Source organism: Glycine max, chromosome 14, assembly GCF_000004515.6.
Source record: "Glycine max cultivar Williams 82 chromosome 14, Glycine_max_v4.0, whole genome shotgun sequence".
NCBI classification, from domain to species: Eukaryota; Viridiplantae; Streptophyta; class Magnoliopsida; order Fabales; family Fabaceae; genus Glycine; species Glycine max.
In genome coordinates, this window is record NC_038250.2 from 208,323 (window position 1) to 232,706 (window position 24,384).

The 24,384-nt window shown below is 31.4% G+C and overlaps 4 protein-coding genes across 6 annotated transcripts; 1 reads left to right on the plus strand and 3 right to left on the minus strand.

Moving 5' to 3' along the window:
- Positions 1-12,814: 12,814 nt before the first annotated feature.
- Positions 12,815-13,264, minus strand: LOC102665516 (zinc finger protein ZAT3). The gene has a single exon (XM_006596514.3). It carries the CDS (start codon positions 13,262-13,264, stop codon positions 12,815-12,817), a length of 450 nt encoding a protein of 149 aa, XP_006596577.1.
- A 1,538-nt stretch (positions 13,265-14,802) lies between these two features.
- On the minus strand, positions 14,803-16,474 carry LOC100526853 (histidine phosphatase superfamily protein). Of its 2 annotated transcripts, none has more exons than NM_001248105.3 (6): positions 16,335-16,442; positions 16,185-16,265; positions 15,993-16,121; positions 15,864-15,926; positions 15,511-15,635; positions 14,803-15,207 (listed from the first exon to the last, which is right to left on the minus strand). In NM_001248105.3, exons 1-6 carry the CDS (start codon positions 16,419-16,421, stop codon positions 15,015-15,017), a joined length of 678 nt encoding a protein of 225 aa, NP_001235034.2. In that variant the 5' UTR covers positions 16,422-16,442; the 3' UTR covers positions 14,803-15,014. The 2 variants fall into 2 exon arrangements, with proteins under 2 accessions (NP_001235034.2, XP_006595524.1); XM_006595461.3 differs by having other exon boundaries at positions 14,868-15,207; positions 15,864-15,929; positions 16,335-16,474.
- A 111-nt stretch (positions 16,475-16,585) lies between these two features.
- On the plus strand, positions 16,586-18,097 carry LOC100790110 (isocitrate dehydrogenase [NAD] regulatory subunit 1, mitochondrial). Its single transcript, XM_003544670.5, has 3 exons — positions 16,586-17,332; positions 17,413-17,491; positions 17,567-18,097. Exons 1-3 carry the CDS (start codon positions 16,586-16,588, stop codon positions 17,839-17,841), a joined length of 1,101 nt encoding a protein of 366 aa, XP_003544718.1. The 3' UTR covers positions 17,842-18,097.
- A 216-nt stretch (positions 18,098-18,313) lies between these two features.
- LOC100796603 (protein DETOXIFICATION 45, chloroplastic) lies at positions 18,314-23,815 on the minus strand. Of its 2 annotated transcripts, none has more exons than XM_014766950.2 (12): positions 23,660-23,815; positions 22,973-23,583; positions 22,755-22,890; positions 22,111-22,207; positions 21,927-22,027; positions 21,350-21,513; positions 20,957-21,028; positions 20,685-20,801; positions 20,496-20,591; positions 20,283-20,404; positions 19,686-19,743; positions 18,314-18,583 (listed from the first exon to the last, which is right to left on the minus strand). In XM_014766950.2, exons 1-12 carry the CDS (start codon positions 23,751-23,753, stop codon positions 18,572-18,574), a joined length of 1,680 nt encoding a protein of 559 aa, XP_014622436.1. In that variant the 5' UTR covers positions 23,754-23,815; the 3' UTR covers positions 18,314-18,571. The 2 variants fall into 2 exon arrangements, with proteins under 2 accessions (XP_014622436.1, XP_014622437.1); XM_014766951.3 differs by having other exon boundaries at positions 22,973-23,588; positions 23,660-23,812.
- Between the last annotated feature and the right edge of the window lie 569 nt (positions 23,816-24,384).

Genomic DNA, 24,384 nt, shown 5'->3' on the forward strand with positions numbered 1-24,384 from the left:
ATAAAGAAAAATGAAGAATGAAAGTAAACCAATTTAGCATTCACAATAGATATCAATTTTACTTCTTCTAAATCCTTAGATGCAAACATACCATAGATAAATATGTCAAATATGAAATTTAGTATTTCACCTTTTAATAGTTTTATATTTAATCAATATAATTTTTTAATCAAAAGTACATATTACCTTATACAATTCGAACAATAATGTTGAAATATTCTTTTTTCTCCATATTTTTAATGTATATTATGTTAATTTTGACATATATTAATAATAGACTTAAATATGTTTTTGATTCTTAATATATATTCGAATTTTGTGTTTGCTTCTTAAAAAAAATTCTTCGCATTTGTTCTAGATATTTGAAAATTTTTATTTTAAGTCTGTACCATTAATTAAGTGATGACATATTCGTTAACCATTTGATAATACGATTTGTGACGACTCTATAAACCATCATAATTGATTTCAAAATTTAAATTATGACGATTAAAAATCATTGGAGTCAATGAAAGTAAAAATCAAATAAAAATTTTGACGACTCCTTCCTTGGCCTAATCCATATCCCTCCATTCATAAAATGGGCATTTGGATCATAAAAAATACTTCTCCTACCAAATATGATACCCATATAGATCAATATTTCACTCTAGCATTGCTTTCATTTCAATTAAAATCGATCAATCAATCATCCAAGGGGAACTCGATAATGGACGTCAAAGAAATACACTTAGAGGGAATGTAAAATGTTGAACAACCAATTCGAATATTGGACACAAGGTGAAGAAGCGGTGCAATCTTGGGTGGAGGATGTCCTAGATCTAGGTTTCAAGGTGAAAAATCACAATTTTGGCATTGGACTAAATCCGGGTGGTGCCGATGGGGCGATTCTACTCTACACTAATGACTGAACTTGGACAACAACAATAAGACAGTTTTGCTCAATGTCAGAGAGAAGATGGTAAGGGAGAAGCTTTCGTAGATGAGATTGGTTTATTTCTTGATACAAATCCTGAGGAAACAAAATGTGTGCTTTTTTTATTGCTTTAATTGATTCTAGTGATTTTTAAACCATATTGCTAGAAGTTGTAATTTAATTCTATGAATGACTAGAGTTAGTTCTAAAACCACCACAAATCATCTTTCGAAATAATTAAATAATTAATGAAGACGTACAATAGAAATTTAAAATAAAAATTTCTAAATATTAGAAAGCAAATATAAAGAAAAAAATTATAAAAAACAAACACAAAATTCAAATATATACTAGAAATAAAAACATATTTAAGCCTTAATAAAATATATATATATATATATATATATATATATATATATATATATATATAAAAAGTTGAATAATATATGATTTTTACATATATAACTTATACCAAAGAAAACTTTTTTTTACAAAACAAAAGGAAACTTTTAGTCCTAGAATGAATTGAAATAAATTTATCCATTGAAATATTATTAGAAAGTATAAGAATGACTAAATTTACAATTTATCAATCGTTATACTTGACTCATCACTCTTACTGGCTAGCAATGTTTGGGTCGAATAGTTTAGAACCTTTCGCGCGTTTTGGTCCTCTTGCCCTTTAGAACTGCGTGTTACAGAGATTCCCTAAGAACCTTGTACCCAGAGGCAATTAGTTTGTTTTGTTTTTCTGTGTTTTGGCTTTGCATCTTTTTCATTGATAAAAAAAATAATACTTGACTCATCACTTTTTAAATGTCAACCTTCAATTCATTTGTTGCTAAAAGCTATTTTCTTTTAGTGGATGTCTGTGTCACTAATTAATGTGTATTTGTGTTTATTAAATCAAAGCAATCTCAATATTTCATCTGAGTTACTATTGTTTACAATATCCCGATAAATTAACATAACACAATTTTTTTACAGATTAATAAACTTGCAAGTATATAGTTTATTGGTTAAATTAATCTTAAGTCCTTCAACTATTTGAAATATTTTTGATAGGTTTCTAAATGATTTGTTTCAATTAGATCCTTGTATGTATTTTTTAATTAGATTTTTATCATTGGAATGAGAGTATTGAAAACTATATTGTTAACCCTTCTCTTAATAATAACTTATGTAAATGAATGTCTCCAAATTACAGTAGTAGGTGGTTGTTTAAATAAGAGATGAGATACAAATACAAAAATCCATATAACAATTACCTATACAACATCTTTTTTTTTTTCTATCTTTACTATTTTCTTATTTATTATATTTAAAATTTAAAAGCATTTCTCTTTCTCTCTGTTGGTTCATTGGTTGTACACTTTGTTGTATAAATTTTTATACAATTATTATTTTCTTTAAGTAATTAAAAATTTATAATAACCAAAAAAATTGAAGGACAAAAATTAAACATAATTATATTTACATATAGTAATTAAAACATATTTTAACTTTTTTCTTAAATTTTCTTTTCACCCTAATATGTTTAAATATAAATTTGATTTAATATAATTAGTTATAATATTAATAATCAATTGTTGACACAATCAATTATTAAAGGAATTTATTTTTAACTAAGCCTAAAAAAGCTTAGCCTACTTTTTGTCGAGGTGGATCATTGTTAATGCGCTTACGCATCTACAGTAATTACTAATTAGTGAACGGAGCAAGGAAATCCCTTTTAACAAATAGGTCGGCCGACGAATCTTCTTTCAATTTCTGATGAATTAAAAATAATAAACAAATTTGTATGATAAAGAGCATGAAAAATATATTTGAAAAATGAATTGAGAACTAGTGCAACAGGAATACAGCACATTAAGAACACACACACACACACAAAATACAGTATTAACGCATTGAAATTAAAGTATATGTGGGTAGAGCCAACCTAGCCTACAATCGAATAAAATTTAAATGATATTAGCTTTCTCTAACTTTGAGCAATTTAGTTTTTGTACTTTAAAAGAACAGTGATTTTCATCATTCGTTACATATACTATAAAAAGAGACAAAATCTACTGCTTTTTGTAAAACTTAGGATCAAGTTGACCTAGTTAAAAATTCAAGGACAATACAGAAATTAAAAATATATTTTACCTAAAATTTAATTATAGAGTTTATCTACACTTTACTAACACGTGTATCATAGATAAGCACCACAACATAATATATGCGTTTAGTATTATTTTTTGTTTTAAAATAATCTCACTTTAAGACTTATCCATATGAATAAGAAGTTACTAATATTTTTAATTTTAAAATATAAAATTGCTCTATTATATTAGAAATAAAATGAAAATTAACACTTTAAAAAAGGTCTTAATATTTTGAAAATATGCAATATAGCTTCTCCATTAAAAAATTTCCTTAGAAATGGATAGATTTTGTCATGAGATTCGCACATGACTCGATTTATTCCAAAATTATTTATAGGAAAATATAAATTACTATCTTGAAATTTGAGTAATATATGATTTGGGATTTTTTTTTATTTTATATTACAGAAAAGGTACTTATTGTGATAGATTTAAATCTTAGTAAGTTTGAGTAAAAGTATTGATACACTATTTAGTATAATTACAAAAATATTGTCCATCCATGCAATTAAGCAAAATTTGTTATCTTTTCATTATTTCTATAGGTAGATTGATTCCAATCCGGATTTATATTTGCAATCTTGTATGAATACATTAATCTCTAGTTTCAGGACATACTATTAAATTCTATTAATTATTTAAATAAATATTAAATATTTTTTTACTACCTCCTCATATGGATATTTACCTCTTTTTATCATCACAAACACAATTTATATATGTTTTAGAAATACAGTCTATTTTTTTAAAAAAAATATATCCTTATTTCACGTTAATAAACGTAAAGGCATGATAGATTAAAATATTAAATAAAGATATTTTAGTGTAAAATACAATAATATTTTACATTCATTAAATATTTGTTAACTCCGTTTGGATGACAATAAAACAAGTACTAAAAAAACATCTATCGATTTTTTTAGAAGAAACATCCAACCAATTTTACTTTTAAAAGTGTTAGTATTATTATATAGTAAACGGAAAGCATAACCTTATATTAGTCGAAATTCGTAAGAGTATTTAATAATATAATAATCATAATGATTGATGTTTGATATTGATCGAGGAAAGAGTGTGGATATTACCGTATACTGTTGATACTTGATACTCCAATATATTCTTGACACGTAATTCAATTCCCAAAGTCGGTGTCTTTCTGTTTACACTCCCAAAAATAACTAAACAATGAATAAATTCGTGCCAATCACTTTCTTGAATTGCGATTAAGTTTAATGCAAGGGTGACTTATATGCTTTGTTTGGTTCAGAGATAAAAAAAAAATTTAATTAAAGTAGTGTGTTTGGATAATAAGTAAGAATTGATTTTGGTTATAAAATTATGGTAACATGATAAAAAAAAAAGTTAAAGAAATTATTAGTTGTTTCACTATTATTATAATTTTCTAATCAATTATGTTGGAAGCGATTTAAACCAAACATGCTATTAGAAGTATAATGCAGAAAACTAGGATGAAGGTAAGTCCAAAGAAAATTAGGACGAAGGTAAGTCCAAACAAAAATTAGGATTTCTCCCGTTCCAAAACAAGTTTTGAGTCTGGAGAAAAAAAATTATTCTATTATATTATCTTTTTTAATGTAATATCAATTATTTTCACTGATATACCTAATAAGTGTTATACTGATATACCTAATAAGTGTTATAATATGTTATTACATGTATTTATTAATTTTTATTAGCTTATATAAAATAACCTAAAATAACATTTATTTTAGGAGAGTAATTCCTACACTACTGTTGGAAAAAGAAAATCAAATTATAACGAAAGTTATTATTAGCACGTCATTTCATAGGATTTTTAACTTTTCATCGATTAAAAAAATTATTTGACCTTATTATTATTATTAATGTTTGATAAATAAATTATTTTAAAAGTGTACAGTGTTTTTATTATGTCACTTCAAGTAATACTTTTCGAAATATTGATGTCTAACTTTTAGTTTTTAATATTAATTCTTTCGTTGTTCTTAAAATATTTATTAATATTTTTTTATTCTTTTCTGTATATAAGTTAAAACTTTGGCACTCATAAGATAGGTTTTATCATTTATCTTTTTACATAATATATGATTTTCTTATTTTTATCTTTTTATTAAGTAAGATATTGATAATGATAATGATTGATAATGACTTAATTTATTTTATTATTATTTTATTATTACTAATTACAATATTTCTATTCTTATTTTTGCATCATACCTCCAGATATTAATAGATGATAAATTTATTTTTTATTTTATTTTTGAAATAATTTTGATATTATACTATTTATTTTAATTATTATATTATTTATAATATTTTTTATTAAATTTTCACATTATACTTCAAAATATTTTAACCATTACACTAATTAACATGAAGAAAACATGATGTATATTGAAATAAAGTATACAACTTTAAATTTATTTTACATTTGATTGAAAATATTTTAAGATATGTAATTACATTAGATGAATATAAAATATACAATATGAAAATATATACTTCATTTGATCTCAATTATAAGCCAAAAATAAAAAAAAATTATTCTCACGCTTATTAAGGAAATTAGTTAACTTGTTAAAAAAAATTAAAAAAAGTAGTTAACTTGTTAAAAAAATTAAGAAAACTAGTTATTAAATTATGTCAATCACAATTAAAAATAATTTTTTTCCTATATTACATTCATTGAAACTTGATATGAAACGTTGAAGATCAAGATACACTAATTTTTTTCCTTATATTTGAGACTAAATAGAGTACTATTTAAAAGTAATTGATAAATAAATAAAAAAATTACAAGAGTTTAAAATTAAAATTATAAACACCTCAAAACATATTTTTAACAACAAAATAATTAAAATTTATATAAAAAATACAATGCAAACATATGTATTTGTATCATTTTATATTCATCCGTTACTTTAAGAGACAATTTTATTAAATGCTTATAAATTAATAAGTTACATGAACAACTTTCACTTCAGATTATTAACTTTTAGTTATTTTCTAACTTTTCAATTTTTAACTATTTTATTTTTATTTTTAGCTAATGTTTGAAAACATAGTAGACATATAAAAAAAACCATAAAAAATAAAACCTCAATAATTATTATAAAAATAAATTAATTTACTATATATAAAAATTTATAATTAAATAATAATATAAAAATATTTACACTATCAAATTTAGGAAAATTTTAAAATTTGGAAAAACAAAACTAGTAAGATTTTTTTAATGACAATAATCACCTAAAGAGTCTAAGACCAAGTTAAAAATAAAGTGAGAACTAGGCTAATTGATCAAGTCAAACAAAAAATTCATTTTTAATATGTAGTAAGCTAATTTATAATTTTTTTCTATATTTAATTAAAAAATATATATTTCAGTAAAAAAATTAAAAATATTAATCTTTTTAAATATTAATAAAATATACAACAAAATGTTCGTTGTCTTTTCTCTCTATATTTTTTTCATTCTTACACACTATAGTATAACTTCTCTTGAATGTAGGCATGATCCGTATCCAAGTTTTCTTATTAGATTATTATATTTGTATACCTAATTTTTGTTTCATATCATTTTCATTTTTTTTCTTTTTTATTATATTACTTATCCAAACTAGTATTTTTTTTCTATTTTGTTTAATTTTCTCTTTATTTTTGCATCCTTCACCCTTAACTTTTCCCTTTTTTTATTAGAGCATAATAATAATAATAATAATAATAATAATAATAATAATAATAATGCACCACATGGTATACGTTTAATGATGATATCCTTTTTGCGATTGACCCCTCCACTTGCATCTTTCAATGATTTGACATGCAACCTATCGTTTATCTTCACTGACGTTAGAACCCAGTCAGATGCTGTGGATTTACAACTGAAATTTAGACACCTCAACCCACTTGTTTTCCTCTTCTCATAATTTTCACATTATTTAATTAGATAAATACTATTTTAATTCATATTGCGAACAAATTAATTTTTAAAAGATATTAAACTTAAATTTTATTTTCAAATATACAAAAAGTACATATTAATCCTGTTATTAACACAAGTCTGTTAACTTTAACATTCCAATATACGTGACACTTTTCAATGAAAACGTACACATGTTTAATGTTATATCAATGAACACTCAGGGAGACTATTTTGTCAGAACTAATGTTTTCCATACTATTGGTTAATATAGAAGTAAACTTGAATTTTCCCATACATATAATGTTAAATTATACCTTATAATCTCATCAAAAATATAATTATGAGTGAAAACAATGCGAATCTCATGCTTAAATCGGTACTTGAACTTGACACAACATAGCATTTTTTTTTAATGGAGAGGGGAACACAACCATTTTATAATACACTTATACTACTATTATCTAAACATAAAAACATTAACACTGTGTATGATATTATATATAATTATTTTTTATCCTTTACTTATTTTTTTATTTTTTATTTATAAACATGCATCTTAAAATAAAAGGACAAACTTTTATTATAACACCTCTTAAAACATTTTCCTTTTCAACATGCTACTTCGAATTCTCTGATGAGATATTTCTTTTTAACATCTACTGACCATAAAACTAAATAAATTAACTTCAACATCTTTCTATTTCTTTCCCAATCCTTTCTTCTATTTTTCTTACCAAGAAATACATGATTATGGTCTCCATATATGATATATGTCCATGTGGAAAAGCAAGAAAATTAAAATAATGGCAAGCTTATTGTAGATCGACTTGAAGGTGCTTACGAGGTTCCTTGGGATCTTCTCCTTGAGTTGTTTTTCCTCGAGTTCCAAATTCCCTCGTAGCGCAATAGAGAGATTAGGCTCTAGAAACTATAGATTTGACATTAACACAATTTTAGTTTAGTATTAAATACTTTTGATTGCAATGGAACATGTCTGATCAACAGGAAACAAAATTAAACTAAATTTGAGCATGCCGGCAATCAGTGTCAAGAGGATCTGCTTAAGTAATATAAGTATGCATGGTTACGAGATAGGCAATCGTAAGGCTTTAGATTCTCGCATTAAATCATAGATACAGTTTCGCTATGTATGTTATGGATTTCCATATCTTATAGGGATGTTATCAACAATTATCTTTTATTCTCTCTATCTTATTGTTTGCTAGTCTTTTTCATTAGCTACAACAGTAGAATAGTAGCCTCTGGCCAACCCATAAAATAACATACGCCGTTGATTCAAACCAATTTTTCCAAATCCCGTTATTATTTAATATTAGTTGTTTGCTTTAGTCGCTTCTTCAGTTATCATCTTCGACTGCATTAATTAATAAAGGGCGCTGCTGTATATGAAATAATCGAGCCCAGTCTATATATGCTTTGGTCAAAAACCAATTTTATGTGAGACTCATTTCTATAGTCTATAATTTAAATAAAAACTGATGAAGTTCTACTAATTTATTATCTGCATAATGCATGATTTAATGGCATCACCCTGAAATAAATATATTCTACCAATAAGGGAAGCCCCACTTCTATTATCTTTTCTTTGGATTTGGGAAACTTTCAATGATTTTTTTAAAAAAAGTTCAAATAATTTAAGCTTGGAACATTACTAGCTTGTTCATGTGCAAAAGAAATTATCTCAGTTGTATCGGTTATTAAGCAACTCAAATTTCGTCAAGTAATTAAGATCTAGAACCTGAAATTTGAATCAATGGCATTTTTCTTTCCCTCTGTTTTTTTAATAGAGTTGAAAGTCAAACAATATTGATTCAATTTCTCTGAAGTACATCTGAATGACACTTTTTAAATGCAAATGTCATTGTTCTTGTATTTTCCCATATATATAGAAATTTTAATGGGTCCCGCGATGGATATTAATGAATCCGTATTGTATCTGCATTAGATATTCAGTCCTTTGTATTTTATTAGTGAGAAGAAATCCTGGTCTACGTGATTGATTTCATTTGTATTTTTTTCCCTTCTTTAATTACTTTTTAATCTTTTTTCCTTAATTAATTGAAAAATCCATAATATTATAAGGGACATAAGATGGGCAGGTAGAATATTTACAACAATTAAATACATTTGAAGCAGATCTATATAATGAAATCAAACGCTCAAGTTTATACCTTCAAAACCAAGGAATTCCTTAGGCTATAGATTCGAAACGATCTATTCATGATCTCGTATCCTTCATTGCTTCGGTGCTTCAGTTTATATATATATGATAATAAATAAACGGACAAAATGAAATAACTGTTCATTGCTTCATCTTTTTATATATGATGTCCTTAAGTCTTTTAGCTAGGTTGATGAGAGTGACCACACTGATACTGATCTAGCATGGAATAAGCAAGGTTGAATACTTGCAAAGACACTCAATATTTAAGTTAGTATGCATATCAACAACATGACGATATATGGAATAGAATGTTTATCTAGTGATATTAAAAATACTTTATTTATAATTCTCGAATGCAGGTGAGTTATAATAATAATGTCATTCGAGCTCATCAGCTATCTGGTAATCCTAATAGAGAGTGTGCCCTTTTAACTAAAATATCATGACACACCGTACGTGAAGTATGTAAACAAGTGATGAGGATACTTTGCTTTTGAACATATAATTTTAAAATGCACTATGTGGTGTAGGCTTTGAATAGTGTATGTCTCCCGAGTCCCGGCCCTATAAGGGATTTGAGTGGTTCGATCATACTAAATTCGGCCTAATAGTGTAAACCTCAAACAAGAGGAAACGTGACAAACTTGTCATCTAGGGTCTTTGAGTTAAGTAGCATCTGAACCTCTAGTAAAGAACTCTTATGGCTTTGACAATCGAATCATTAGTTCAATCATGTTAAAATTTGAACCTTTGTTAATCATGGTATAGTAATCTAAACCTTTGTTCTTCTGACCATCGTTTATTATAATGATTTGAGTTCCCTCATGTTTAAGGGATATGTGTATATATGGGCTCTCATAATAAAAAAATAGTTTTGTAATCAATTTAAGTGAGTTACCGTCTTTGCTAGGTGCACCAGGCTATTGTTTGTGCACCCAGCATTAAAACAAAATTCCAAAAATGTTCTTAAAATTTTTTTATTTTTATGAATTACATAATTTGTAATAAGTCATACGAATTACATGATCCGTGTGAGTCATACAGATTAACTCATATGGATTACGTAGTCCGTATGAATTATATCAAAATTAATTGTCACAAAATTTATTATTTAAATTTACATTCGTATTAAATAAACATTAAAAATTTTAATATTATATATAACAACATTATTTATTTTAGAATATAATTAACGTATTAGCTAAGTTGATTAGAGCATCGTACGGATCAGCTTATTCATAAGTGAATTACCTTTCCAATTGTTGGGTGACAATTAATGCTAGTTGGGCATGTTGGACACTGTTCTTGGTGTCCAACCCTTGAGTTTAATTCAGGCTTCCCTATGACGCATGTTTAAGAGTTGTTTTATTCCATATATATATATATATATATATATATATATATATATATATATATATATATATATATATATATATATATATATATATATATATATATATATATATATATATATATATGCAACAACTAATGACACTGATGAAAATATTACTAAGTTGTATTTGCTTTGAAAAAGGGCTATTTGCAGTTTGTTTTTTTTGCACTTTAATCTTTCAAATTTCAAATTCTTTCAGAATTTTTAATTTTCTTCGGTTTTCCTCTCTTGTTCACACTTCTTCCATTCTCAAGAGACCAGGCTTGCCTCCAAGAGCGTTTCTCTTCATTATTCATTTGTTCAACAAACGTTCAAGACTTCGATCATCTTCGTAAAGTTTCACATTTTATGATACAAAGTCTATCTTCATTATTCATTTGTTCAACAAACGTTCTTTTTTCTTTATTTATTTTTTCTCTATTACTAGTAAACTCACGGTATGCATATGACTAGATATCCCTAGAGGTGTGGTAAATTGAATCCTTGACGAGTGAGGGAAAAGTTTTGGGGCTTCAAGTGACTTCGATTAACTTCAATTTGACAGTCCTTGACCAACATATATAGTCACATTTGCAACCAATCATTCATATATATCCTTTTACTATTAATACTTTTACATGTATGATTATTTCCTTGTGACACTTAGTCCTTTACGAAGGTTGTTGATCAGTGAGTCACTGGGGTGGACTGTGGACGCCAACTTTATCATTGTTTTTGCACCTATTCCAAACTCAAACGTTCTCTAGTCATAAGTAGAGATGGATGAGTAATGATAAATAAAATGAAAGCCAGCAACTTGATCCAAACAAAAGTGCAAAATATTGGATGTGTATGGGTAGAAATAAGAAAGATGGAGAGAGAGAGAGAAAAAAAATGATAAATATGATAAATGATATGATAAAAAAAATGAAGACAAATAGAAAGAGACATAGAGTGAAAGTGAGATGGAAGAAAGAGTTGACGTGTGTTGACCATTTTTTTTTTACATTGGATTGATTTTGTTTGGATTTTGAATTAAAAAAGAATGAAACAAAATAAAGTCATCGTTTTATTATTTAGATATTTATATAAAGAAATGAGATAAAAAATTTTCATGCCATTCCCTTCAAATTAAGATGGAAGAAAAAGAAGAAATAATATATGAAATGGAGCAAAATGCATTTTTATCATAGGTATTTTTTTGTTAACTTTAAATAATTTTTTATTTAATAAAATTGTTTATTTAAAACTTAATGTTTAAATTTTGTTGTTATTTAATTATTTTATAAATAACTATGTTAATTTAATAAATTATTTTTGTTTATTTTAATTTAATAAATTTTTTTATTTAAAAATCAATGTATAAATTTTCAACTAAGTTTCATTATTTAATTTATTTTAAAAAAATTAAATAATGAAACTTAGTTGTTGTTTTTATTTTTTTTAATTCCATTATATACTCGTATTTCACCCTTCCTGTGAATCCAAATATAGTCTGAATTACACTTGTGAAAATAAGATGCAGAATGATAGGAATAATTCACAGTTGAATAGAATACCTTTAATAAGAAACTAAGTAATATATAGAAAATAATAGGCTCGTACGTTCCATCCATCCGTTAATCCATTCGAAAGTCTCTTGTTAGTTTCCCCTAAACTACTTATAATGGTCGTTTATGCACATTTTTTTATCTTTTAAAATATACTCTTAGAGAAGCTGTCCAACGTCACTTCCACTTGGGAGATAAGCATACCAACTTCTCAGGTATCCATTAAATATTATATGAAACTTGAACATAAATGACGATTCTACAAAGGTTACTTCTACATATCTTGAATTGATAATTATTGTTAATGTTCTATTTATTAGGAGATTCATATTTGTAAGCACTAAGAAGGAGACGCAAAAGGTTTTAAAATAGTCGCAGTTGTAGTTTCATTATTGCAAGAAAATGCAGCTGAGATGAGTGCAATTGTAATTGGCATGTGGTCACAACGAGTAAAAAGAACCTTAACAAATGCCTTTAAAAGCATATATGGATACAGATATAAATGTTTATAAATAGAAAATGAAGATGGTGTGTTGTGAAGGACAAATTGGAGTGAATGTAGCCGACAAGCTATTTGTCAAGAAGGAAAGTATAAGTGTCATTGCATGCTAAAATGTAGAGAGAGAGAATGAATATTAATAAAGTGGTGAAGTAGATGAGCTTAGTGCATAAATTGGAGGGAAGGAAAAGAGAATAAATAGAAAGAAGGGTGTAGTCTAGAGACCCAACCTCAAATCGAGAGTGAGGGGGGGAGGGAAATTCAAGTCGAAGTCGAGGACAGAGAGAGACTTGGAAGAAGAAGAGTCCCAGTGACAGCGCTTGTGGCCACCAAGAGCCTGACCAGTAGAGAAAACCCTGAGGCAAATGCTGCACTTGTGCCCATCACTCTCCAGAACGTTGGAGTTGGCAAGCAGGAGCAGAGAGGCAGCGACCTCGTGGTCTTCCTGGCTCATTTGTTCTTGTTCTTGTTGTCTCCTGACCACATTGGCCGGAGGATTGATCCCTCTCCAGTGACGCTCTGGGTGGCATCTCATGTGGCCGAAGAGTGCCTTCCACGACCAGAACTTCTTGCCGCACTCCGTGCAGGGACGTGCTCCTGCATCCTCCATTAACCGCTTCTGCTTCTTGCGTGAACAAGAACTCGCTTCGCCACACTCCCTCTTCATTCCTCAATTCAATCCAATGGAACCGCGTTGCCTTTTTTAACTAACCGCATCGCCACAATAACTAACTGCCTCACGGTTACTACTGCAACTCCTCAGGCGGTTTCTTCTTTTCAACCCTTTTTTTTTCTATTTCCATAGTTCCTTTCAATTATTATTTTTCAACCAACTTTCATTTCACTATTTTTTTAATCTTTTATGACATTTCACATTATTTAATTCTACTTTTTTACAAATCATTTTTATAGTTTTTTTAAATAAATAGTAATTAAAGTTCAATAAATCTAAAAATAACACATTTTTTTACATCTTTTAAGCTTACATAAATATAATATTTTCAATAGAAAGCTTTAAATATTAATTAAAATTTAATATGAAATACGTATTTGTTTCATTAGTAATATATTTTAATTTTATTTATATTAGCAATATTATTAGTAAAATGAACATTAAATTCTCATTATCATATGTGTGTGCATGGCTTACTAATAGATATAATGTCTAGTACAGCATGAGGTGGTTTTTTTTATATTTAATTTCTAAGCTTTCAATAGATATATTTCGTTGGATGTAATGATAATTATTTTAAAGAAAAAAAAACCACAAAGTGGTGAAGCTTGAGTGTTAAAAGTTAATTAAACTAATAATCATCAACGTTTACAAGTGACTATCATATGATGTTTAGAAAAATAAATAAAAATCAAATAGGCTTTACAAAAAGATTGCATTAGTTTGTTTGAATTGATTTAAGTATAATAAATAAATTTAAAACTTTCTCATAAAATAAATTAATTACTTAATTTAATTAATTGCGATTTAAGTAATCATAGGATACAAGACTATATACTTGAGTTCAATTGAAACTATTGATTATTTTTAAGTATTATATTTATAACATTTAATTTAAATATTATAATAACTTCTTAAATGACTTAGTATTATAATGTTCAAAGAGTTCATAATGCTCTACAATGATTTGGGTTTGGGACTTGGGAGGTTTGAAAAACTAATCTGTTGAGCTTAACTCGTGAACGAGCATTATTCCATCATGATTTTGAAGGTCATCATGCTCTACAATGAAGGGAACCAAACCTCCAAATTAGCAGTCCAAGATTATCCTCCTCTAAGAATATATACCTAGGACAATGCCCAACATAGACAAGGCACAATATTTGCTCCAATGGAATAATAATACCTCTGTTTCATTCTATTTTAATCCAACATATTCTATCCCATTATGTTTCATTCTTTATCATCAATCTAAACATTATGTGAATGAAGACATCACTAATAAAGCAGGGAAAATGGGCTGAGGCTCGTGGGCGTGTGCTTAGTCTGAGCCCGCACGGTCCACGATTCTAAAAACGAATTTTGGACCACAGACTGGTAATAGGCCACTTGTTTTAAATTTTGCGGGCCACAGAGTGGCCCATTATCCTGCAGGCCATGCAGACACAGGACAAACTTTTGGACCATTTAATTTGCAGGCCAGCCCGTATGGTCAATCGAGAATTGCACAGAATCTCCCATAATGGGACGTATAAGTGATAATGATTATTTGCTAATTGGTACCAAAAAAAAGAAATTCACATCAGATGCCATGTTATTCGTGATTGAAATTTTATTTGCTAAATAATCTATAAAGTAATAAATGGAATAGGGAGCAAAACGAATTTAGATCCCTGTTCCTAAAAAAATGACTGGGGAGGTGTTTTGTATTTTGAAATGAAACCATATATAGGGGTCTGACATCTCAAATGACTGCCCTGAGCTCTCCAGTAAGCAGCGCATGTTTGCGGTGCTGGGACAAGATTGGTGCCACCTGAACTGCAGTCAGTATTGATGCTAAGTCATTATATGTGGGTTCCTTGTGTTCATTAGCTGCATGCAGAATTGTTTGCAAGATTTGCAAGGGATCTCCATGGCTGACAACCAAAACTGCACATCTGCAACATGTGGGTGGAACTGACTTATATTAGCTGATAGAATATGAATAAAAATAACAATAAGAGCATCTCAATCAACCACTGGTGGAAGACCTACTAGGTACCTGTTTGTTTTGACCTTTTGAAAATCAATTTTTGCACTTTCGAATAATGTATGGATGGGATAACTTTGGATACACATTCCAATTGCGTAATAACAGTTCAAAATCAATTTACTCAACTTGAAAACAAATGGACACAACTACGATGCAGGCCTTGCACACATTCATGCCAGAAAAATCAAAGAATACCAAAAGAATTTACCCTTGAAATTCTGATTCCATAGTGGCCATTGCAGTTGCAAGTCGACAAGCAACATCCTTGACACTTTCCCCTCCTTCTGGCCCAAGAAATGGATCTTTTTCATCTATATCCCAAATCACTTGGTACTGTTGATGATTGGAAAGAAGTAATCAATGAGTTGCAAACTACAGTTGGTTTGATAATGGTGACAAGGATAGAGTTTATTAGAACCTGAACCTGACTAATGTTCCAAACATACAAGATATCTATAACAAAAAATGATGCAGAGAAAGAGATTTTAATTTATTAAAAAATTAAGGTGAATTGCCAAAACAGTAGGCAGCAGAACAAAGTGGGCATGGAGGATGACTTACTTTATCATGCGAAAGGAGTTCAAAAGAAGGACCAAAATAGCGTTCTCGAAGATCTTGGATGACCTGCTGCATAGTGTTTAGTGCTTAGTAAATGAGAATCAATTGAGGCAAGTTGTTGGAAGGGCTTACCTTACAGTGGGGTCCATCAAAAGGGAGATTCAAGAGAGTTGAAACAACGTTAGCGGTATGGGTTGTTCTTGAAAAGGGGGAGTAGCAAATGCGTACATTAGCAAGCGGGATATTATTAGCCTCTAGTTCCTGCGAAGCGCAGTCAGGGTGGCGTGGTTAATTGAAATTGAAATTGAAAATGAGTTGAGGTACCTTTTGGAATGATTGTGCAGCGAGTTGTGCTTGATGAACACCGTCGGAGGCCAATTGGAATTCGGGGCGAGTCCCGTTCTCCTGCGAATGCGATTCAATTCAATAACTAGGAAAATAATATTATTAAGATTGGACTGGATTTAAGCAAACCATGGAGGAAACGATGATGCCTCGCTCGTTGGGAATGCTCTTGCCATGCCTCAGAACCCAGTATCTGTTCTTCACAATCGACGACATCCCTTACCCTAATCTAATCCCCTCCCTGTGTCTGTTTTATTTTATAAATAAATATCTTGAGAGGGGCACGAGTGCAAATTGCAAAGAGAACCTTTGGTTTTTGTTTATCATTTACTTTCTGAGCCGAGGCTGCAGTGTGAGATCGGATCGGGAGAGAGAGAGAGATGGGGCTAAGAAGTAAATTAAGAATGTCAGCGTCAGTGGTGCAGCAGGGGATGAAGGAAATAAGAAGGAGCGTGACGTACATGCCTCGACCGGGGGACGGTGCGCCGCGGGGGGTGACGCTGATACCGGGGGACGGAATTGGGCCTCTGGTGACTCATGCGGTGGAGCAGGTGATGGAGGCGATGCACGCCCCCATATACTTCGAGAAGTACGATGTGCACGGGGACATGAGGCGTGTGCCGGAGGAGGTGCTGGATTCGATACGGAAGAACAAGGTGTGCTTGAAGGGTGGTTTGAGGACTCCGGTGGGTGGGGGTGTGAGCTCCCTCAACGTTCAGCTCAGAAAGGACCTCGATCTCTACGCTTCCCTCGTCAATTGCTTCAACTTGCCCGGCTTGCCCACCCGCCACCACAACGTCGACATCGTCGTCATTCGCGAGAACACCGAGGGAGAGTACTCCGGTCTCGAGCACGAGGTCGTTCCAGGCGTCGTCGAGAGCCTCAAGGTTATGTCCAAGTTCTGCTCCGAACGTATTGCCAAATATGCCTTCGAGTATGCATACTTAAACAACAGGAAGCAAGTCACCGCCGTCCATAAAGCCAACATCATGAAACTCGCAGATGGTCTCTTCCTTGAATCTTGCCGACATGTAGCTACCAAATATCCTGGTATCAAGTACAACGAGATTATTGTCGATAATTGCTGCATGCAACTTGTCTCCAAACCAGAGCAGTTCGATGTTATGGTTAGTTAGTTAATTGGTTACTATAGTATCATCTTCCCTTCCCTTTCCAATCTAAATCTCTTCTCGTGTTATTATCTCAGGTGACTCCTAATCTCTATGGAAATCTAGTGGCTAATACGGCAGCTGGAATTGCCGGTGGCACTGGGGTCATGCCCGGAGGTAATTGAATACAAATACAATAATAATCGTTCATTCTATTGAATAAGAAGTAAATAAATGGTTGGTGCAATGCAGGGAACGTTGGGGCTGATCATGCTGTGTTTGAGCAAGGTGCTTCCGCTGGAAATGTCGGAAAGGAAAAGATGGTGGAGCAGAAGAAGGCAAATCCTGTTGCTCTGCTTCTCTCCTCCGCCATGATGCTCAGGCATCTACAGTTTCCTTCATTCGCGGACCGCCTTGAGACTGCTGTCAAGCGTGTCATTTCGGAGGGCAACTGCAGAACTAAAGATCTTGGTGGAGACAGCACTACACAGCAAGTTGTTGACGCTGTCATTGCCAATCTCGACTAGACTACACCTTCCCATGGCTATGCACAATCTTTTTCAAATATCCTTCCCCCAGTTTGTTGTAATCAAAGTTCATTTTCTATTGCTATTTTTCAACAGGGTTGAAGACTCTCTATAATAATTCGGCTTAATTTTCATGTAATTATGTTTGCTCAACCAAAGTCACACTTGTAACCTGTCCATTGTTTGAGGCAATTTGCTCAAACAAAGGATGCTTCTCTATCCACATAATGTGTAATGTAACGTTGATTGAAACGAACAACACTGCCTTCCACCCCCTCCGCTTTTCACGCAGGAACCTTTTGTTGTTGAAAACATGTTATCACCTCAAAGTGCAAGGAAGGAAAAAAGTAGGAAAGAATTAATACCGTAAAAAATCAAACACTGACATGACTTAGAGGTAATTTCAATTGAGTTTCATATATATGATACAAATTCTTTTCTGCAGGTGACCCTCTAGTCCAGACAAGTATGCTTAAAACGAAACAAGAATAAATGTGATTAGATAGTGAAAATTATGCAATTAAGGTCGTGTGTATTTATCTATATAACATTTAACTAAATTAAACCATTTTCCTTTACACAGTAACATTGACTAATTTCATTGCGAGAACCCAGAAAGTGCTTCTAAAATGTCTTAAATTATCTACACATCTAAATATAATATCCAACGGAGAGAATCCTCTTCAAAATGTCACATCCAGTGTTGCATCCATATTCTCCATCTAAAGACTCACGAGACCACCTGCAAACATGAGTTACAAGATCAAGATAACAAATCTCGTAGATATGAATATCCCATCCAGAACGTTAAGAGCAATATCACATAATAATATTAATCAACACAGAAAAATAAATTAGAAATTGTTTTCCTCGATATCTTATTTAAGTGATTAAGCATGCCCTAGTTCACCAATAAACTAACAAGAAGCAATAATTAACTCTTCATAAATGTGCACACTGCCATGATCATGCTGACTAATATTATCTTTGCTCTTTCTAGTGACATTTTCAAACAGGACACTAGGCTATCAGCATCAACATACACATTCCGACTTACAGGTAACATCATTTTCAATCAGATCAAAAGTCACCTTGAAACTTCAGAAAATGAGTATTAACTAAGGATCACAGAATATATACAACAAGGCCTTATCCCATTATTTAGGTCAGTTGTATAGATCAAACAAAGCCAATGTACTCAATGATTTGGAGCAATGTCTTTTTGAATGGTTTCACCAAAGGTCTTTCTTTACCTCCCTTAATTGAACTATGCTCCATTTGATTAACATGATCAAACGGCCTTAGTTAAGTTTCTATCATTTCTTCAGGATCTACTCCTACTTTATGTCCACTAATCCACCATAACATTTTCTTTTCGCAACATTAGCTCTTGTTAACCCATCATTGAGCGGTATTAGTCTTATAGTTTTCTGGTCACATTGTAATCGCAAATCACGCCTAAAGCATTTCTCCACTTCATCTGACCATCTTAAACCCTATATGTATACCCTTCAATCTCTGCAATAAATTTCTCATCACTTCGTAAGATAGATCCCATTATCTTGAACCATGCTTTCCACCTCCAAAACACTACTAGCTTGCTTACACCTTCTACTAGCATCTAATATACTCCATCAAGGAAGATTTTTTCTAGAAATAACATTTTACTGTTTGGTGCACAAAATATAGCAGTAAGTAGATAAGCAAAACCAAGGACAGAAAGGTAAAAATGATAATATTATATTCACAAGTCGAGAGAAAATAAACCCCAGCAATGATGTTAACTATATTTTACTCAATCAAAAAGCAGAGACATGTTAGGAATTGTAAAAATAGACACCGACCTCTGCAATTTGTAAATCTCTGTGTAGAAACCACCAAGGACCATTCTTTGAGAGTAATCTGAAAATGTAGAAGCACAAAGGATTCAACCACAAAAGGGGAAAAAAAAAACTTTAAAAGCACAGATTGACAATTCAAAAAGAGAGCCACACTATCTAGCATCAGCAAATCTACTGAAAGGACAGGGTGATACGCTCAATTACTATATTTCTTTCTCTTAATAAATGATTTACAATTTCACTTGAAGATTTGATAACCCCTGTAGAAGATGTCAACTATAGAAACAGATTTTCAAAAAGCATTTTAACAATTGAAACAAGGTTAAAACCATGACACTTGTACACCATTCCACAAAGAAACTATAATAGTATAGTATGATCAATCATGCATTTAAATACCATCAGATCAAATGAATTGTCAGCTCAAGATGTATAGGAAAATATTCTAATCAAAGATGGGTAAATAGTAGAGGGTGAAGGTTGAAGTAGCCATCTAGTCAACTACAATGGGTAGAGTAACCTATTTTTATTTTTAAAACAAGATAGAAACAACATGAAACATTTCTTCCCAATACACACAAAACTAATGTACCATTTTACCTGACAGCACCAGCTGCCGCACGAAGAGCCATGAAGAGAACTAAGCCCAGCCATACGCCCTGAAGGCCAAAAAGTGGAGGTGCAAATACCAAGAATGCAGAGGAGACTGCTCCCACGAACATCTATGAAGCAATGGTCATAAAAGTTAACCTCAAGAAGCAAATGTACCAGAAGAGAAACATCGTGACACATTTAGAAAAGTAAACAACTTACCATGGAGAAAGCAGCATATCGGAAATCAGAAACACCATAATGGAGACCATCAAAAATATATGCCAGTGCATTAAATGGTTGAGAAGCACTGACAAACTAGCAACAATCACAGATAACAGTGTAATTCTAATGCGGATACAGACAAATGCAAACAAATACATACAAATCAATCACCAATACCATACATACCAACGCCAGAGTTTTGACCACCTGCAAGACTTCAGAGTCCTGAGTAAAAATAGTGGCTAAAGATCCAAACGATGCACCCAGAATTGCAGTCAAGCAAATACCCATTACCAGCCCAATCTGGAAAGGCATAATCAGGTTCTCAAATAATTTCATATAACTTCCTTATTTGACATAGTTAAACAACTATAGCTTACATAAAATCAGAATAACTAATGAATGAAAGGCATCAAAGGCTAAAAATTCAATCCATAAAAAAAAAAATAAGCGCTTACCCTTAATACAAAACTAGTAACTTCCTTCACAACTTTGTATTCATGTCTGGATACAGAACTTGCAATAAGGGCCTATAAATAATAATACAGCAGTATAAGCAAAAAGGCATATACAAACAAGAAGACAGTAACGAAGTAAAGGCCAAGCTTAAAAGAATCTATGAATTTAAAATGTAAAAAAGTTTCAAAGTCAAGCAAACTGAAAATTTTCCCAAGAGGTTCAAACAAAGCACCCAGAATTATGTTGGCTCCACTTGTTTCATTGCAAGACAGCATGGTATTTTTACTAGATTGAAAGAAATTTAAGAAATTATACCACAAGGGGGAAAATATTAAAAAAGATAAAATGATTAAAGAAAAATATACAAGTTTTCGTAATGGATGATTCAATACCTGACCAGATGCAGCCAATGCATCTGTAAGAAGGGAAACAGCCAACCACACTTGCATACATATCTGATGTGCAGCCATAGCTACTGGACCATGTCGAGCAGCTATTGATGTCCCCAATGTCATGGTTGAAAGAACAGCAAGTGTTCTTCCAAGAAGGAAACCACCTGTAACAGCCCACAGATCATAACTGAAACAACTACAAAAACCTAACAGAAAGCAAAATAATATACACAGTAAAGAAAAGAGAAATGTGTCCATGCAATTAAAGTTAAACATTCATAAATTAATATTCAATAAATTAATAATCTCTCTAAAAAAATATTTTTTCTGGTCCCAACTTGGGCCAGCTTACAGAATTGGTAATGTGTCCATTCCAAACACAGTTGTTCTATTAATGGAGGTGAGATCTTTTGCTTAGAAAGTGTTTTGTAAACAGTGTTTGAGATTGCATTTAGCTTTTAGCTGTTATCTTCCCTTCTCCCTACTTTTTCAACAAACAAAATCATTTTAAGAGGAGGGCCAAACACACTCATTCATCTCAGGTTTTAACAACACATAATAAGACACAAATCCTCACCAGATTTAATATAACTGCCAAATTGCAGGTCTCCCATCTTTGGAGGTAGTAACTCAGCTCGCTTATTCAGACACCAGATCATCAACATGGTCCCAATATATCTGAGGTACAAAAATTCCATCATAATTAGGGTTGAATCAAGTCAAGAAATAAAGAAAAAAAAATGCTTTTGAAAAGGACTTACTGAGAGATGACGGTGGAAATGGCCGCACCAGTTACACCCAGCCGAAAGTAATACATAAGTAAGGGAAATAAGAAGACAGCTGAAAAGTTACCAATGCCTGCATTTTCAAAGAGGAATTAGCACACACATACATACAATATAATGAAAATGAAAATGAAAATGATTTTTAAATTTAATCAATCTTTCAAAGAAAGTAAAAGAGGGCAATCCCTAGTGTAATGCTAAAATTGTGCCTTGGTGACCACTGGTCATGGGCTCAAATCCGAAAACAGTCTCTTTGCATATGCAAGGCGAAGGCTGTGTACAATTACCCTCCCCATACCTTTGGGAAATGAGGAGCATTGTGGTATGTTAGTTTTTTTTTTTTTAAGATAGTAAAACAGCAAGAACATTTATGATATCAAAATCAAAAATTATTTTTCAAGATTATAAGTCACAAGTATTCCAATCAACTAAAATATCAATTCCCCCTCACTCTTCAGCAAACAAGCTATGATAATTTTGTTCATTCCTTAGAGTTGCATGCGAGCTAGTTAATAATAACAATAATGTATTCATGAATTGCGAGTGAAGGTACTAGAGTACGTGCAGAAAATAGAAAAGGTATTGAAAAGGCGAAATTAGGAAAGAAAGAAAACACTTGCCTAGACAAATAACAGGAGTTTTTGTATCCTTAAAACCGCGGAAAATGCCTTGAAGAGCCAAAGAAAGTACAACAGCAGGAGCGCCAACAGCTCTTAAAGAGAGAAAGTGTCGTGCGGGAACATATGTTGGATTTTGCTGATGAAAAGGAGAAGACAATTGATATACTTGGAAGAGGATACAAGAAATAAAACGCATAAAGTAGAGGGTGAAAACATACTGTAGGAACACCAATTAAATGGAGAAAAGCTCCAGCTCCCAGGTATAAAGCTAAAGCCTCAAAAAAGCCAAGGGCGAGTGCCAATAGCAGAGCAGTGGAGACAGAGGAGAGTTGTTGTTTTGTTTTGGCATCTGCAGCGGAGGAAGACTTGGCAATGTCCTCGGCAACAAAGGAAGTAGCAACACTTAGAAGGGGGATATTAAAAAGCTTAGAAATGATGTTAAAGATGGATATGGAAACGCCGGCAGAAGCCAATTCAACGGTGCCAAGTCGACCAATGTAGGCGGTTTCCATCAACTGTGCTAAGGGGTCAATTGCCTGACTGGCAAGGGCGGGCAGAGTCAGCGATATAAGCTCTCGTTTGACATCCACAGAAGCAGAATCTGAATGATGTTGGTCCTCAGAAGTGTAGGAAGAGGGTTTAGAGCCAAGGGCTATGAACGGCGAGGAGAGACTTGGGCTATGGCGCAGGAAGTGGTGGTGGGGGTGGTGGCCATAACCGAAACTGATATGGTTGCGCTTGCGCAGGAAGGGTATTCTGGTGAAGCCTCCATGATATTGAAGTTGGTATTGAGAGGTGGTGAAATGTATAGCCTCCATGAGCATCAGCGCTGCACTGCAACAAAGTACAAAGTTGAATAATCCATCAACATGGAAATAAATATCAAATAGCAGACTCGACTCCACCTGCAGCCCACAGAATGTATCGTCGCCCTCTGCAATTGAAATTGTTAGCCGATGATTGCAACGTTTTCCTTTTATAAATTTCAACAACGCCCATTTGCCAACAATTTTAGTTCCACGGAATTCAATTTTCATTTTTATTGCCTGATATTTTCAATTACATCAGGTTAAGTTATTATAAGAAATAATTTAGCCTAACCAACAAAGCACGGCCCGTTAGTAAGATCAAACTCAAATCCCAAATTACAACCTTATTATGCCTTGGCCTTAGTGAGCTAAACTCGTATTGTCATACCTTATGTTTAAACTATATTTAAATCTATTTTATGACATAAAAATTCAGTCAAGATTTAAGTGTTAGGGAGAGCATATTGTTATTTTCATCTTATTTCAATAAACTCTTCAAGATGGTTTATGAAAATAATTTACAATTTATACGAAGACAATTTAAGTGTATTTCCTCTACTACTAGAAAAAACAACTTATATATAAGCACTTACTCAATATGTGTTTAATTAATTTGTTTACTAACACACACCCTTAAAAAAAGTTTTTATGAAGTTTATTAGTTTCATATAAACATTTAAGTGGGCAATAGAAAGTATTTGAAATTTATAGGCTAAAACATATATGTTTGATCCTTAATCTCTATTGTGAAATTCATTTTGTCTTTTATATTTTAAAAGATTCATTTTATTTCTTTAACCTTTAAATTTGAGTAAATGTTA